Below are 16,930 nucleotides of genomic sequence, written 5' to 3' on the forward strand. Positions count from 1 at the left end.
TGATCCCAAAGTTCATCATCTTCGCATTTCCCATAATGTCATTTTTCATGAAAATATTTCGTTCTTTGAGCATGTTGTTAAGTTGCCTGCACCATCCCTCTTTATTTTGCATCAACTTCACTCTACAAATGATTCTCATGTTTATTATAGGAAGCATCTAGTTCCTTCCACACCTGTGCTCCCTCCATCTTCAACACCAGATCCTATGCATCTTCCTTCCATTACTTCCATTGTAAGTTCTCCTCCCTTTGTTGACTCACCCACCCTTGTTCCTTACATTGCTCCACCCATATTTCTCATCCTCCTGACAATTATGGTTTTCCTCCAAACTATAATTCTTTGTCTATCATTTTGTACTCTACAAATATTCGGTCTTATTAACAAGCCACAGTTGTTAAGCATTGGAAAGATGCTATGGATGCAGGGATTTAGGCCTTAATGGAAAATGATACTTGGGACCTTGTCCCTCCTCCTCCAAATGCTTAAATCATTGGTAATAGATGGGTTTATTCAATGAAAACTCAAATCTGATGGCACCTTGGATAGATGCAAAGCTCGTCTAGTTGCACAAGGTTACAAGCAAGAGTATGACATTGACTATGATGAAACATTTGCTCCCATGGCCAAGATGACTAAAGTTTGTCTCCTTTTGGCCATTACTACTATTAAACATTGGCCTATGCATCAGATGAATGTTAAGAATGCTTTTCTTAATATGCAAACTCAAGAAATCACTTTATGGGCTCAAGCAAGCTCCCAAAGCTTGGTTTGAACGTTTCCGTTCAGTTGTTCTAGAGGCTGGTTTTCAACAAAGTTACTTTTGATTATTCTCTTTTCACCCTCAAGAGGTCCCAAGGACTAACCCTCCTTTTGGTATGTGGATGACATACTAATCACTAGGATTATATGGGTGGGAATGACAAATAGAAGCTCCTTCTCAACAACACCTTCAAAATGAAGGATCTAGAGCCAGTCACTTATTTTTTTGGCTTTAGAAATTAAAAGTTCATCCTAAGGGTATTTTGTCAACCAACAAAAGTATGCTTCCGATCTTGTGCACGTGGCCCACCTTATAGACTCTATGCAGGTTGACACTCCCTTGGAACTCAATTTGAAGTTAAGCACGGATGTTGGTTGCTCCTTGATGCCAATTTGTATCGGCAACTTGGGGGCAGCCTCATCTACCTTACTATGACTAGACCGGATATCTCTTGTGTTGTTTAAATTGTCAATCATTTTATTTTTGCTCCTCACTAGCCCCATTTTTCAGCAGTTCTTCACATCATTCGTTATGTACAGGGGACAATATCTCATAATCTATTTTTCCCATCCTCATCTAATTCTCGACTTAGAGCCTATGCTATTGCTGATTGGGCTGGCTGCCCTGACACATGCCGCTCCACTATTGCTTGGTGTATCTTTCTTGGAGATTCTCTAATCTCCTAGAAATGCAAGAAGCAACAAATTGTGTCCAAGTCATCCACTGAAGCAAAGTGTCGTGCTATGTCCTCTGTCTATAGTGAGATTGTGTGGCTCCATTCCTCTATTTGTTAACAACATGAGTGCCATCAAGATAGCATCCAATCCTATCTTACATAAGTATGCCAAGCATATTGAAGTGGATTGCCATTTTATTAGAGATCTTCTTGTGGCCATATTTCTCATCCCCATGTTTTTTCCGGCCTACAACTTGCAGATCTATTCACCAAATCTATGTCTCGGGCTAGGCATACATTCCTTGTTGACAAATTGGTGCTTGTGCCCCAGCATCAGTTTGAGGGGATGTAGAGGGAAGGGGTAATTTTTTCATTATACTTCTCTTTTGTACCATATTATTAGTATAGTGTGTATACTAGACATCTCTGTACCTTATTGTACTTTATTCTCTTATGTAAGGGCAGTATTGTACTTTTGCCCTTTTTAATATAAAGATATGTTTCCTGGTTGGGTCGAGACATCATAACCAACCGAACAGACTTGGTGTTCCCTACTCTTCCTCCCTTCTCTCTCTCAGTTTCTAGGTTAACAAGGGCACCCTCTCCCCATCAAGGACAGGGAGAATCCCAGAATTTTTACAGCCAGAAGGCAACCACCTAAGAATATACATTAAATTTGGATGTATTTTAGAAATAGGATTATGGGAATTTGGGGTATATTAGAAATTGGATTAAGGGAATTTGGGGGTATTTTAGAAATGGGATTATGGGATCCTAGAGGTTTTAAGAATTTGGGAGAAACTTAGGAATATTTTAGAAATTAATATTAAACATAGGGGAATTTTAGTAATTTTACCACCAGGTCCAGGGCAGGTTTGGGGAATTAACCATTGCTATGGTAGAAGATCAATTCTATTGGCCTGGCCTAAGAAAGAATGTGGCAAGACTTGTCAATTGGCTAAAGGTAGGAAGCAAAACATAAGATTATATATTGGCTATACTGCAAGAGTCATGGCAAGACCTTAGCATGGATTTTGTTTTAGGATTACCAGAGTCCCTTCAAGGCTTTGATTCAATTTATGTTGTTGTTGATAGGTTTTCCAAGATGGCACATTTCATCCCTTGCTCAAAAAACTTCAGATGCCTTGTTCATAGCTTAATTGTTCTTTAAGGAAGTTGCTCATTGCACAAGCATGCCAAAGACCATTGCATCAAATCATGATGTGGCATTTATGAGTTACTTTTAGCAAACTCTTCCAGAGATTATGAATACTAAGCTCAAGTTTTCTGCTACATATCACCCTCAAATTGATGAACAAGCTGAGGTAGCAAATAGGAGCATAGGGAATTTGTTACGTTGTCAAGTGGGGGACCATGTGACTACTTGGAACCAAGTTCTACAAATGACTGAGTTTGCTCACAATAGTTTGGTGAATCATATAATACAATTATCACCAATTTGAAGTGGTTTTGGGCATCAAACCTTGCCAACCAATTGATTTGGTCCTTTGCCCATTGAAGCACGACCAAGTGAAGAAGCAAATTCCTGTGCTCAACACATTCATGGTATTCATAAGGAAGTTAAATACAAGATTGCAACTAACAATGTTAAGTATAAAGCACAAGCTGGTTCCCATCGGCGTTTTGTAGAATTTGATGTTGGTGATAAGGTCATGGTGCAATTTTTTTTTTTATCAATATCATGGTGCAATTTTGACCAGAGAGATTTCCTAAAGGGACCAACCAAAAGTTTCACTCTAGAAATGTTAATCCATACAAGATTGTAAAGAAAAACAGTTGCAATGCTTATGTTTTGGATTCCTTGATGGTTTAAATACAAGTCCCACATTTAATGTTGAATATTTGATTCTATCATGGGCACCATGAAGATGAGAGACATGAAAAATAAAACTTTAAAATTCCAACTGTCCCCAAGTTAAACGAGAGACTGAATATGCACGTGATGACTAATTGGTGTCAACATGCAATGGAGGTTAATCAGAAGTTTCTTCTTAAGTATAAGGGCAGACCTATTTTTATTGTACTTGGGTTACTGCAGCAAACTTCTAAGCCATCAATTTGGATTTGTACAAGCAAGACCAATCCTTAAACTCGCCAAAGTTGAGTTCATTCAAGCCAAGGAGAGTTGAAAAAGAAAAGAAATGGGGCTAAAAGAAAGACCCAATCCAAAGACCATGGGCTTGTAACCATATTTGCAGCCTACATGCAAGACAGCCCATTCCAGCAGAGATGGTAAGCTCATGTGGGGCCCATAAAGATTCCCTCAATCAAAGATTTGAGGCTCATACAAACTCTCTCAATCAAAAGATTTGATTTAGCATCATGTCAATCAAAGATTGAAAAAATATTTTAGATTTGTTTCTTTCCATGTTTACTACTGATAAGAGATTGAGAGAACATTTTAGATAAGATATATTTCTTTCCTTGTTTAGTTACATTTGATTAGGAAGATAATTATATTGTAAATCTCAGAAAGGATTGAATGCTCGTCTAATATATATATAGATATATAGATATATAGATATAGATATATATATATATAGATATCATTGTAAAGACTGTCTAGAGATGACGAATGAAAGAGTTTTGAACTGCTCCTGTAAGTTTTATAGTTTGGTGCTGACTCAAAGCTTATGAAGGTGCCAACTCCTTCATCTCTAGCTGCTGACTCCTAGAGGAACCTAATGGTGCTGACTCCATTAGGACCTATCTTGAATTTACTGTAATTAGCTTAGTTCGTCATTGAATGTGATATACTAAATCACAACCTTAATTTTTTTTTTTTTGATAAATGAATCACTATCTTAATATTCCAAGTTTGTTTTTCTTTAACAGTCTATGTTCCTCTTGTGTTTTAGGTTATTTCTTTAACTTCTACATGCCTCTTACCTCCCTACCAATCTTTCATTTGCATTTTCATTGTTAATGAAGTTCTACAATCCCCTCTAAGTGGTACAGCAGCCATCCTACCATCTCTTTCAAACTTATTATTGTTTTTTTCAAACTTAACGCCATTTGAGCCCCTGTTCACCACATTTTCAATTTCTGCTTGCTTCCCTGCTTAGTGATTTTTCAATCACTTTAGGTTCTGTCCAATCTACTTAGCAGAGCAAGTAAATGCTAATTTTCAACCAATAAACTGAGAGCTTTCTGAGCCTTTTTCCGGCTAAGTTAGGGTTTATTTCAGCCACATAATTAGCTGCTGCTTAGGTAGTTCCTGCATCACTTCTCCTCCTCCTTGAATGGTGAATCCTTCTATTTCAAAGAAATAAACTCCATGAACTTTATCCATCATCATCATTGTCCAAACTCCCACATACCCACTTGCAATACCAGGTGAAAAGAGTAGAGGATTGCAGAATCACTCCTCTACAACCTCTTTAAAATAACAGAATCAGGAAAATTAAAAAAAAAAACCTTGGACTAAAATATGGTCATTACCCAATGTTGGTCCCAGCTGTATGAGGTCTTGGGAACTGGATACAGTCCTAACCTTTGGCATTTTCCTTGCACATAGTGGTTGCTATCAGACTCATACAATGTTCTCACACTTGCCAGCATGAGATTTTACCATTACAACTAGGACTAAATTCCCCAAAATAAAGGCTCCTTAAATGTTAAATACATACTTTAACAAAAGATAGATAATAAAGAGGAAATGTGAACCAAGATATATGTTCTAATAGGTGGGAAAGGGAGATACTGACAAAATGGTTTTGCTTTCCTTTTCCATCTCCATATGAAAACCAATCAACAGTAAATTTGGTTTGTTTCAGTAAAATAACTGCAAAGCTTTTCTGGAGGTTTTTCTAGATAATTTCAAAAATAACTGGTTTTCTATGGATATAGGGGGGAAAGACCCACTTCTTTATTTTTCCTTGCAGAAATATCATCCTTTCAACAAAGAAATATAAGTGGAAAATCTGACATTGGAAAATTACGTTATAATGCCATAGTTTTGACATACAAAAGGATCATGAATACATTCAAATTCCAGGCTTACTACTGAAGAAATGATGCACATGAAATCCTACTACTATGTACTTCGAATATAAACCTGAAGAGGATGATGGCAACAAGGACCAAAAGTAACACAAAAAAGTAAGTTCATCTACTCAAGAAGAGTGACGATAGATGAATTAAGGGAATCAAAAGCTTGATCTGAAAACTAACAACTTTATTTAGAAAGAAAATAATGTCTACCAAGATCAAGTAAAAATGTGAGCAACAAGCCCTATAAGTCTGTGAGATGGAAACAGCCAAAAAGACAATTAGGGGAGGGTGAACAATGATGAAGGGGCATAAGCAACAAATGAGAATATGAAACTTGTAAATCTATCTGGATCTTGTACACAAAAATATGAACTACCTCTGTTATGTACAGGTATTGCACATAACCAGGTGACATGGAGAAATTGCACATAGAGGAATCTCCATAAGAAAGCACCAGAAAGATGTTATGGGAAAAAAAATACTATCCTGTGCTGTCTCTTGTTCCCAATATCATTGTAAGATAGCATGGAAGCACTGAATGGTGAAGTAGGCATATACTCATTGTCGCATCAAATGATAGAAGCTCCACAAGACCTTGCAAATGCATCTCCATGGTGAGTGCTCTCCATGACAGTAGCACAAATCAGGGGGAGTAAACCATAATATTCAAAAAACATTTTGGAATATAAAATCAGTATAAAATGGAAAAAACATAAAAGGCAACTTGAAAGAACTGCAATTGAAATGAACTTCCATTACATTCTGAAATTTTTAAAAAGTATAGTTACAAAAAGCAACTAGGGAATACATGCTGAATGGTGATTTCCATCTATAAACATATTGTATCTGTCATTCTAGCACTTCTAACTGGATTTCCACCTCCTCTCAATCCTATCATATATATCTCTTTCGCTTCCCCCCTCCTTGTAGAAAGCAGTTTTCAACTTTTCCATTGTTGATTCATATATATTAATTCTCATAGCAAGCATATCATCCACAAACCTTCTTATCTCCTTCAGCCTACCCAAATCACGAAACCCAATAAGCAACATATTTGAGCTCTCATCAAGAGGAGAAACACAACTGTCAACCATGTACATCCACACATCAATTGCAAGCTCAGGATCATCTCCATCAAAAAACAACTTGATGGCTGCTGCACAATTAGAGTGAGTTGGAGGGAATTCATTCTTCTTCATCTCTGAGAAAAATCTAGCTGCTTCATGAACCCTCCTGTTCTTAATCAGGCACTGAAAAATCATATTATAGGTGAGGGAATTCGGGAATGCACCATAGTAGACCATCTCATCAAGGAAACGGAAGGCATTGTCAACCTCGTTGCTGTTGCATAGCAAGCCAATCATTGCATTGTACATGACCAGATTAGGAACCAAGCCGCTATCCACCATAATGTCCCACAGGGACACAGCATGGGTTGAATTGCCCTGCCTAATAAGAATATCTAGAGCATTGGAGAAGAATTTCATGCCTGGAAGGCAGTTCTTCCCCTTCATAACCTTTAGAAACTTGATTGCTTCATCCGCCTGTGCTCCACGGACAAGAGTTGTAAGAAATGCATCATAAGCTGACATGTTCTGTGGGCTCCAACCTACCCGAATCACCATCTCTCCAAATGTGGTCTTCGCTTTGGTGGCATTCCCTTCTTTCTCCCACCCTTCCAACAAAATTGCAAAAGTGTCCGCATCTGGGGGGACTTTGGTCTTGATACGCTCAAAGAACTCAAGGGCTTTTGAGGTCTGGTTATCCTCACGGCAGATTGCACTGAGGAGAGAGTTCACAGCAACAACATCATGCTGAATTCCATACCGGTCCATAACATCAAACGTCATGATGGCTTCATCAATCTTGCTGGCAGCGCAGTAGCTGCCAAAAACAGAAGCAAAAGTCGCCATTGAGAGCACACCCTCTTGCTTCATAGACCGGATAGCATCCCACATTGCTTCGAAGAGTTGATTTTTACCAAGCAAATCAATCATTAGATTCCACGAATAAGATGTGTGCTTTGTTGCCAACCCCGCCCATCTGAAGAACTTCACAGCAGCGGCCGGAGATCCATAAGTGTGCCTAAGCACCTCTTCGACATACTCCGATCTCGGTGGAATCCCAGTACGTTGTAGCTCAGCATCAATTTCAGGAACAGGGACTTTTGAGAGGATTTCACAGAATTTCTTGGCACCAGGGGAGATATTCGGGGTATCAAGATACGAAGGGAAGGTCTGTGACGACCTCTGAGGAAGTTGGGATTGCGAGGAAGAAGTTTTCTGCGAATGCTTAGAAGGAGGCACGTTGGCTCCCTTTCTAGGCTTTTCGGCCATGGCCGCCATTAGAAAGAGAGGGACAAAAGCAACCCTAGAACATAAACCGCAGAACAATACAGAATGCTTTCGAACCCTAAATTGGATAATCGAAACCCTAAAATTAATGACCAAAATAAAGAGTAGAGCAGATATATGGATCAAAATTAACTAAAAAAATGGCAATACGTGAAATCCAAGAAGAAACTATTAAAATAAAATTGTAATAGAGATAACATAAATAGAGACACAAAGAAAAGAGAGAGAGAGAGGGAGAGAGGGTTTGAAACCTTTATTAGATGCATGGCGATGGATACGGCGGAAGCGGAGAGACGAACTTTGAAAGATTCGGTGGCTTCTTCTCGCCGCCGTGAAATGACACCATTTAAGCTCTCTGGCTCTCTCCCTCAAATATTTATTCGACCGGTTAGCATAAGTGCATAACCCGCCCGCCAGAATGTTGTAATTCCATTTTCGCCGGGCCGGCCCCATACATTGGGCAAACATCGGGTTTTGTATGTCTACCATTACTCGTCTTTTTTTTTTGTGTATATGTGATACCCATCACACTAAAATACTTTTGTGATTTTCTGTTTTTTCTATCTTTGTAAGGATTTATTAATTATCTATGTTGTTGGAGTTTGCAGATGTTATGACTTACTTTTGGAGTTCATTGATTATAGGAGAGGAGTGTTTCTTCGATCCAGGTTTAACTTTTCTTTTTTTGTTTTTTATTTATATTTTGTGATTCAGGTCTAATAGTTTTATTTTTCTACTTTTGTAGATGCTCCACAGTTGAAGGTTTTCTTTTTCTCTCTCTTGGGCAGGGATTGACATTTCAGTCCTATTTCTCATTCGATCAAACGATGATAAGGTTTTACAAAAGTGGGTTTTTACAAAAGTCTTCTTTCTTAAGACTTTCAAATTCAACCTCTCAGACTCAACAAAGATTTGGGGCTTTAAAGGAGACCATCAAGACTCAACTCCCTATCTCCAATCTCCCTCTATCCTTGGTTCTTGCGTCGACAACCACCATTTGCAAGTTTGCAACGTAGGCTTGCAATGAAAGCGTAGCTTTTTATTTTTATAACCCCAAAATTTACTCTATGTGGAGGGGCGTCATCTTAAAATTTATTAACCATCAAAAGTAAAAACAACTATAACAAGGGAGGACTTAGCCTGTCTTGCCCCAAACCCAAGATACATATCTCTCAACCTTAACCTCTCAGCCCAGCCAACAAGAAATGTCATGAATAGATTATCTAACTCTTAAATTGGGTAAGCCTATAAAATTTTTAAAAACTAACTTTTTTTACCTAATCTAGTATATGTGAAATAGTGTCAACGCTAATGAATCCTTGCAACAATCCACCCATTTTAGCCAAATAGTGTGTTGGACTATTTGCTTCACTATACACATGCTTTATTGAGTAATTGCAGGAGTCAAGGAACCTTTTGATTTCAACTACACACTAATGAATACTCCATGAAATAAAGGTTGAGTTGAAGAGGTTTGCCACCGTAGAATTATCACATTCAACCTCTATAATAAAATAATCATGGTGAATACACATATTAATTTCATCCCGAAGAACTTTAATTTATGCTTGAAGAAATGTACAAATACCATAAGGGCTTGAGAAAGCTTGAGAAATCTGCCCTTATCATCACAAATCAAACCTCCCCGGCTTCCTACACCTAGGTTTGCTCAACAAGCACCATCAGAATTTAGTTTTACCTTGCCACATTACCCATTTATATAGCTTTGATTTGATGGGCTTAGGTGGAATTGGAAAATCAATCATCCACCAATCATTTGCATCCTCAGTAGTGGGTAATGAAGTAACTTTATCAATTTCAACAATCCAATTTCTGATGCATTCGATTACCTGGCTTGCAGGGATAGACTTGCCATTATAGATTCATCTACACCTTTCCACCCAGATTTCCCAAAGTAGCATCCAAGGCAACACCCTAAGAACTTGGTTACGATGGGAGTTATTGTTGCATGTGCTCCACTAATCTAGAATGCGGTCTCTAATGTGTTGGGTGGAGTGAATTGGAATGCCAATTTTTTCTGCAAAGAACTTCCAACATTTTGTATTTAAGATTCCATTAGAGAATAGGTAATCAAAAGATTCTTCATTAGCATATCTACAACACCTACATTTAGAGGCTAAAAGTATCCCTTTTTGTTTGATAGCCATGTCCACTGGGATTGCTTTATCAAGAAAACACCACATAAAAATCAAAATCTTGGTGGGGATACCAAAATTCCAAACATACCTTGACCAACTTACTTAAGTGCCCTGTGAGTAGACTTGTTCATGTACCGAGACGGGCCAGGCTTTTCACTCTGTATTTATAGATTTTTGTAAGGCCCGAGCTCAATCTCGGCCCGACCATCGGGCCTACAACTTGGGCCCAAGCCTGGTCCTCATAAAAAGCCTGAAGCCCAAGACTGGGCCCGAGCCCGAAATCTAGCTCATGCTGTAGCTATTACTTAAGCAACTAAATTGAGAGAGAGAGAGAGAAAGAGAGAGAGAAATTATAAAGAAAAAATAAAAAAAAAAATGTATATATTAACTTATTAATATATATTCTAATAAATATTATATATTTTATATTGTATAAAATACATATTATATATTTTATAAAATATATATTGCTGAGTTGAGCCGGGCTGAGCTTTTTTGACAAATCCCAAGCCCGACCCGAAACACAGTCGGGCTTGCTATTTTGAGCCCGAGGTCAGGCCCGTGGGCCTAATTACATGTCCAAGCCCAACCAGAGTGCGGGCCAGGCCAAGTCATCAAGCTACCCGACCCATGAACAAGTCTACCTGTGAGTGGATGAGATTCCAAGCAAATCCAACTATGAAATTTCCATTATTTGTGCAGGTCCAAACTATCTTGTCATTTGCTTCCAAAACTACATCAGAGTTTATAGCAATTTCTTGGATGTTCTGACATTTAAAGAATCTGGAAATGACTAGGACCCATTCTCGATGATGACTTCGTAAAATTTAAAATCAATTAAATCCTCATGATTTTTTAAATCCAATAGGAGACCCTTATTAGTCCAACTGTGGTACCAGAAAGAAACATTTCCTTGGCCCATAATCCATTTTCTATTCATTGTAGTCTGATCACTAACTCCATAGATTTCTTTCCAAAATTTTGAGGAAGACACATGATTTGATATAAGGCCAGACGGTTTACCATTTAGGAATATTGAATAAAAAAACTTTGCCCAAATAGAATTATTTTGGATTAGCTTGAAGCATACTTTCACTCGAAACACTTTGATGATCTCAAACAATGACATGATCCCCAAGCCACCCTCCTCCACAGGTTTGCAAACTCAATAGTGACATAGGGCTTTGAAGGAGACCCTCAAGACATCAACTCCCTGTCTCCAATCTCCCTCTATCCTTTCCTTACAATGACGACCACTATTTGCAATGACGACGTAGTTTGGGGTTCCATTTTTCTATTGCAGCTCTGCCATTTGTAGAGGTTATTCAAGGATTACAGCGGTAGTGTTGAATCCCAACCTTCCACAGCGATTTTGATTTTGTTTGAGATGAAGGGAGAAAAGTTTCAATTTCTAGATTTGAATATTGACCTCCCACAGTTATTTTGATTTTGTTTGAAGAAGAAGGGAGAAATTTCAAGTTTCCATATTTGAATCTTGACCTCCTACACTGATTTTGATGTTGTGCTAGTTGTAATGGTTTAATCCTGTTGGGCAACATCCACCGAATTGGATATATAAGTTGCAATGGTGATTCAAACATTTTTGTTTAATTTTATGATAAATTTTATTATTTATAAATATTGTATAAGTTCATTATCATAGTTATGATGTCACAGATTGAAGTGTTCAACCCAAACGGTTTAACTGTTGACCTAGAAAGTAGTGGTAAGAACAATTCCGTTGTCGGATCAGTTTTTAAAACCTCACAAATTTGAACTTCAAAGTACCTTGGTCCCTCTTAAATTTTTTAATCAATGTACAATGATCCTCTATTATTTATTAGCTTATTTTTTGTTTTTAGCCTTAAACCATTTACTTTATCATCGATTGCCTTAAAAGTTTCTTCTTTCTTCAAAGCTTTTATGAATCTCGGTTTATGTAAATGTGCTATCACCGTACAATTTGAGGTGTTGTCAAAGGTTTTATGAATCTCAGGCCCATTTGGTTCGTGGGAATAGGGGTTTGGAATCGGAATTGGAATGGGTTATTCCGATCCCAATTGTTTGGTTGGATGGAGTCGGAATGTAAATGGCATTCCCCCATTTAAGGGAACGGCCATTCCCTACCCCTCCCTTGGAAATGAAATCTCATCCTTGCTGATTTCAATTCTCATTCTCATTCTTGTCTGAATCAAACAAACTATGGGAATGGACCATTCCGATTCCAACTGCGAACCAAATGGACCCTCAGTTGATGTTCAACACTTATCAAGATCATAAAGAAAATAGTTAAATAAAGAAATTTATTGGCATACAAAGAATCTAAAAAGAATGTTAGAAAACAAAATTATCAATTTATCTGATTGATCTAACAAATTAAAAGTTTCAATTTGTGTAATTCAAATTGATCAAAACGAATAAGGCCAAAATCGACCACAAGTTAGAAACCACCAAGTGGTAGCATGCTGGGGGTAAAGTTGTCAATTGATGAGTTGACTGACAAGCTACAAGATGAACTGATACCAACTCATAACATGCACAAGCAAGACATGGTTGAGCTTATTAGAACATCAATGCCAGCGCACTCCATGAAGACCCACTACCTACCACGTGCACACATGTCAATTGAGGGTGCGACAAGTAGGCTGAGCTCTAACCATGTGTGAGAGACGTGTCAGCTCTTAGATGAAGCCCCTCTCCTATAAATAGGTGAGTCCCCCATTCATTTGGACAACTGAATATGGTAGTACGCTACTATGAACAAGGCACGTCGGACACCTTGGCACATGGAGCTCTCAAGCTCCCCCTACAATCTCTTTACCTCATAACGTGGAGCTCACCAGCTCTCCCTACGAGCGCTCCAGCTCCCCCTACGAGCTCATCATGTGGAGCTCACCATCTCTCCCTATGAGTTCTCCAGATCATCACATGGAGCTCACCAGCTTTCCCTACGAGCTCTCCAGTCTCCTTACGAGCTCTTTAGCTCATCGTGTGAAACTCACCAAGCTCTCCAGCTCACTTTATTTTCCCTTGGCAATTATTGACTTAACCATCAGAGTTCACGCGCCTGGGATCGCCCAGGGCCTCTGACATCTCCTATGGTTGTAGGTCTCTCTTAGTAGCTGAGGTGACACTCTGAGACAAGGTGTCACCCTACTCTAACAACTTTCCATCCTTGCCCTTGTGGTCAATTTTGATCCTCATAAAAAACTAATGTCAACTCACAAATATGTTAGAATTGGTTTTTACCTTTTGTTGGTTGGCTTCAAAATCAACCCAAAAATTCTGATTTGGTTGACAGTACTAATTGAAATCGAACTAGTCAGACTCGTAAACAACCCCAGGTACCACAAATCCTTTCTCTAAACTATGGAAAAATTGGGTTTCAAATTTAGCTAAAAAAATTAAAATGGTTTTGATTGAGATGTTACGATAGTGCATTAGCTCGGGCTATATGGTATAGTAATTTTGGAGGTAGATTTATTAATCTCCATGCAAATTGGAATTTCATCGATTGGATGTTAAATGTTAATGATAATTTATTTTGGCTATGTTTCAAAATAAGTGCTTATTTTGGCCATTAAGAACTTATTGGTATTTGGGAAGTAAGCTCGAAATAAGTGTTTATTTTAAAAATAATGACTTATTTTTTAAGCCGAAATTTCCAGCTTTTTTAAGTGCTTATACAATAAGCACTTATTCAATTTTTTCTTTCAAAATTATTCCTAGTTGAATTTTAAAATACCACTTATAAAATTATCCATAGTTGAATTTTATAAAAGCACCTTTACGAAAGCACTTTTATGAAAGCACTTTTATAAAAGCACTTTTAAGAAAGTACTTTTATGAAAGCATTTTTACAAAAGCATTTTTACAAAAGTACTTTTATAAAAGCACTTTTATAAAGGTACTTAAAAGTGTTTTCATAAAGAGCTTTTATAAAAGTACTTTCATAAAAGTATTTTTATAAAAATAATTTATTAAAAGTGCTTTCAAAAGATATATTTTGAAAGAAAATGAAGAACAAAATAGTCATAAAATGCTTATTAGAGAAAAAGACTACCAAACGTCCAATATAAAATAAGTGCTTATTTTAAAAAATAAGCACTTGAAAAAGTTGGGTGCCAAATGCAAATAAGTGCTTATTCGAATAAGCACTTATTTTTAACTTAACCACTCCCAAAGATGGCCTCAGTGTACATCAAAGACCCAAAAGTTGGTTTCATGTGCTTTATAATAACTTTATAACAGTGTGATATATTTGGTTTGTTAGAAATGATGTGTTTTTAAGACCTTGTTTGTTTTTTATGAACTTATTTTACCAAGTAAGTGCACTTACCCCTTAGGAAACATTTATTTTGATAATTGCACTTGGGTAAGTACAATTACCCATATTCTTTTTTGTTTAATATTTTTGGGTAAATGTGTCTTGTACGTGGAGATATTTTTTTACCATTTTATTTTATTTTTTATTTACTTTCTACTTAGGAAACTCAACTTATCCAAGTTTGAGAAGGTGATATCTAGGAAAATCAATTTTGCCCTACGTTCCACATGTTTTTAAAATAAAAACATGGGTAAATTGATCAATAAGAAACACAATCTCATTGACTAACTTTTTCCCTTCAAAATCCTAAGAAAAAAGTGTGGCCTAAATGAAACTATCCCAAATTTGAGAACTGTTTTCTCTTCTATTGACAGGTAAATTCGAGTTGAAATCAACCCCCCACAAGATAATTTCCCACAACGTCCGATAGCACATCCCCACTGTGTATTGGGAACATCTCTCGATAATGCTTCATCATTTCTGGCACTATCATTGAAAGATGTTCCCAATACACGGTAGGGATATGATGTGGGATATTGTGGGAAACTATCTTGTGGGGGGCTGATTTGAAGTCGGTAAATTCAGCTTCATTTGATAGCTTCATAGCAAAAGTCAATCATTTTGAGGAAAGACGGTTTAGCAGCTTTAAAGCGGAAAACATCTACAACCAATGATGTAGAAAAGCTATGGAGGGCCCAAATGCTGGTTGGTACATGGTTAGAGGGGGTTTTCGGTTTGTGGGATGCTCATCTTTTGGTGCCATTGCTAGAGATGTTGATGTCATTTTATTGCTGCTAATAGGAACTTGGCAATCTCGGTAGGAGTGATGCAATTGGCTAAATCAAGAGGGCTCAATAAGATTATCATTGAATAGAAGTAAGGACCGTTCTCAGTTAATTAATGGGTTCTCTAAGAACTTGAATGATTGTCCGAAGGACTACTATTTTTTATGTGTTTGGTTCAGTTGGCGTTTATTGAGTAAACAATTTGTACTTTATGTGACTGTAAAACTGAGAAAAACAATTAATGAGGGCGTTTATGACATAGAGATGCCATTAGGCACCACATCAGTAAAAGTGCCAATAAACATCTATCCGTTGGGGGAAGTTCCAAAATGAAGATTCCTGAAACGGGAGAGGCGCACAGAAATCGATGTTTACTTCAATACGTACAGATGTGCATAATGAGACCTTTGCTGATGGGGCACCTACGTGGCAACACTTACTCAATAAACACCAATGGAAGCAAACACATCCTTTATTATAAATGATATCTTTTGTAGTTGTAATGCTCTGTATGAACTTCTCTTCTATTAGTCGCTTAGGAAATGAGGTTGCTCATGCTTTAGCTTATCATGTTTTTATTCAAACTAGGGGAAGAACCCTGCTTTGCAGAAGCTGGAATGGAACTGTCCATTGACCCATTGACCCGGTCTCTGGTCAAAAACCGTTGAATCGGTCAACAACTCATTGACTCGAGTGGTTGAACAGTCGACCCGTTCAATGGTTTTTGGCCATTTTTTTTTAAATTTCTTTTCATTGGGAACCATCCAAGCAACCGCTTCCGTTTTATCCTAATCTTGGTCCCTAGCCAAAAATCGTTGAATCGGTGAACGACCCATTGACTCAGGTGATCGAACCGTTGACTAGTTTTTGGTCATTTTTTTATTTTTTTTAATTTTTGTTGTCAGAAAAGGCCATCCGTTTGAGCCGAACAGTTGAACTGTCGACCCAAAAACCGGTGGCTATAATGGTTCCATTTTCAGGTCATATGAGTCAGAGTCACATGCTCGAATAACATAACACGTATGGTACTGCTTAATGGACCTCAGACACGATGTATCGGGTCGTCCATTTTTTTTAATTAGGTACCGCCTAGGCAACCAGTTCCATTTTACCCCAATCCCAATCCCTGGCAAAAAACCGTTGAATCAGTCAATGACCCATTGACCCGAGTCGTCGAACCATTAACCCGTTGACCCGTTCAATGGTTTTTGGCCTTTTTTAAATTTTTAATTTTTGTTGTCAAAATGGGTTGTCCGTTCGAACCTAAAAGTCAAACTGTCAACCTAAAAACCGATGGCCAGAACGGTTCCATTTTCGGGTTGTATGAGTCACACGCTTGAATGACATAACACGTATGATACTGCTTAATGGACCTCACACACTCAATTTTTTGCTTGTAATTTTTGTTGTCAGAATGGGTCGTTTGTTCGAACTGGACGATCGAACTGTCGACCCGAAAATTGGTGACCAAAATGGTTCCATAATTTTTTGCTTGTAATGTTTTATTATCAGAACGGGCTGTCCATTCGATTCATCGACCCAAAAACCAGTGGCCAGAACAATTCTATTTTCGGGTCGTATGAGTCACACGCTCGAATGACATAACACGTATGATAATACTATTTAATGGACCTTACAAACTCAATTTTTGCCTATAATTTTTGTTGTCAGAATGGATCGTCCATTCGAACCGGATGATCGAATTGTCAACCCGAAAATCGGTGGCCAGAATGGTTTCATAATTTTTTGCTTTAATTTTTCTTGTCAGAACGGGCCATCTGTTCGAACTGGATGGTCGAACCGTTGGTTGCTAGAACGTTATTAACCATTTATGAATAATGGTAAGTAATTATAC

General features: G+C 37.7%; 1 protein-coding gene across 2 annotated transcripts; it reads right to left on the reverse strand.

The window, feature by feature from the left end:
* Positions 1-6,174: 6,174 nt before the first annotated feature.
* On the reverse strand, positions 6,175-8,481 carry LOC104610307 (uncharacterized). 2 transcript variants are annotated; one of them, XM_010276861.3, is made up of 2 exons: positions 8,056-8,481; positions 6,175-7,862 (listed from the first exon to the last, which is right to left on the reverse strand). In XM_010276861.3, the coding sequence occupies exon 2, from the start codon at positions 7,793-7,795 to the stop codon at positions 6,314-6,316; it is 1,482 nt and encodes a 493-aa protein (XP_010275163.1). In that variant the 5' UTR covers positions 7,796-7,862; positions 8,056-8,481; the 3' UTR covers positions 6,175-6,313. The 2 variants fall into 2 exon arrangements, with proteins under 2 accessions (XP_010275163.1, XP_010275164.1); XM_010276862.3 differs by having other exon boundaries at positions 6,175-7,883.
* Between the last annotated feature and the right edge of the window lie 8,449 nt (positions 8,482-16,930).

This window comes from Nelumbo nucifera, chromosome 1 (genome assembly GCF_055504915.1).
Source record: "Nelumbo nucifera cultivar China Antique chromosome 1, China Antique-T2T, whole genome shotgun sequence".
Lineage (NCBI taxonomy): Eukaryota > Viridiplantae > Streptophyta > Magnoliopsida > Proteales > Nelumbonaceae > Nelumbo > Nelumbo nucifera.

Excerpts from the sequence above, each read along its gene's own strand:
- LOC104610307 (XM_010276861.3), bottom strand. The coding sequence starts at position 7,795 with ATGGCGGCCATGGCCGAAAAGCCTAGAAAGGGAGCCAACGTGCCTCCT.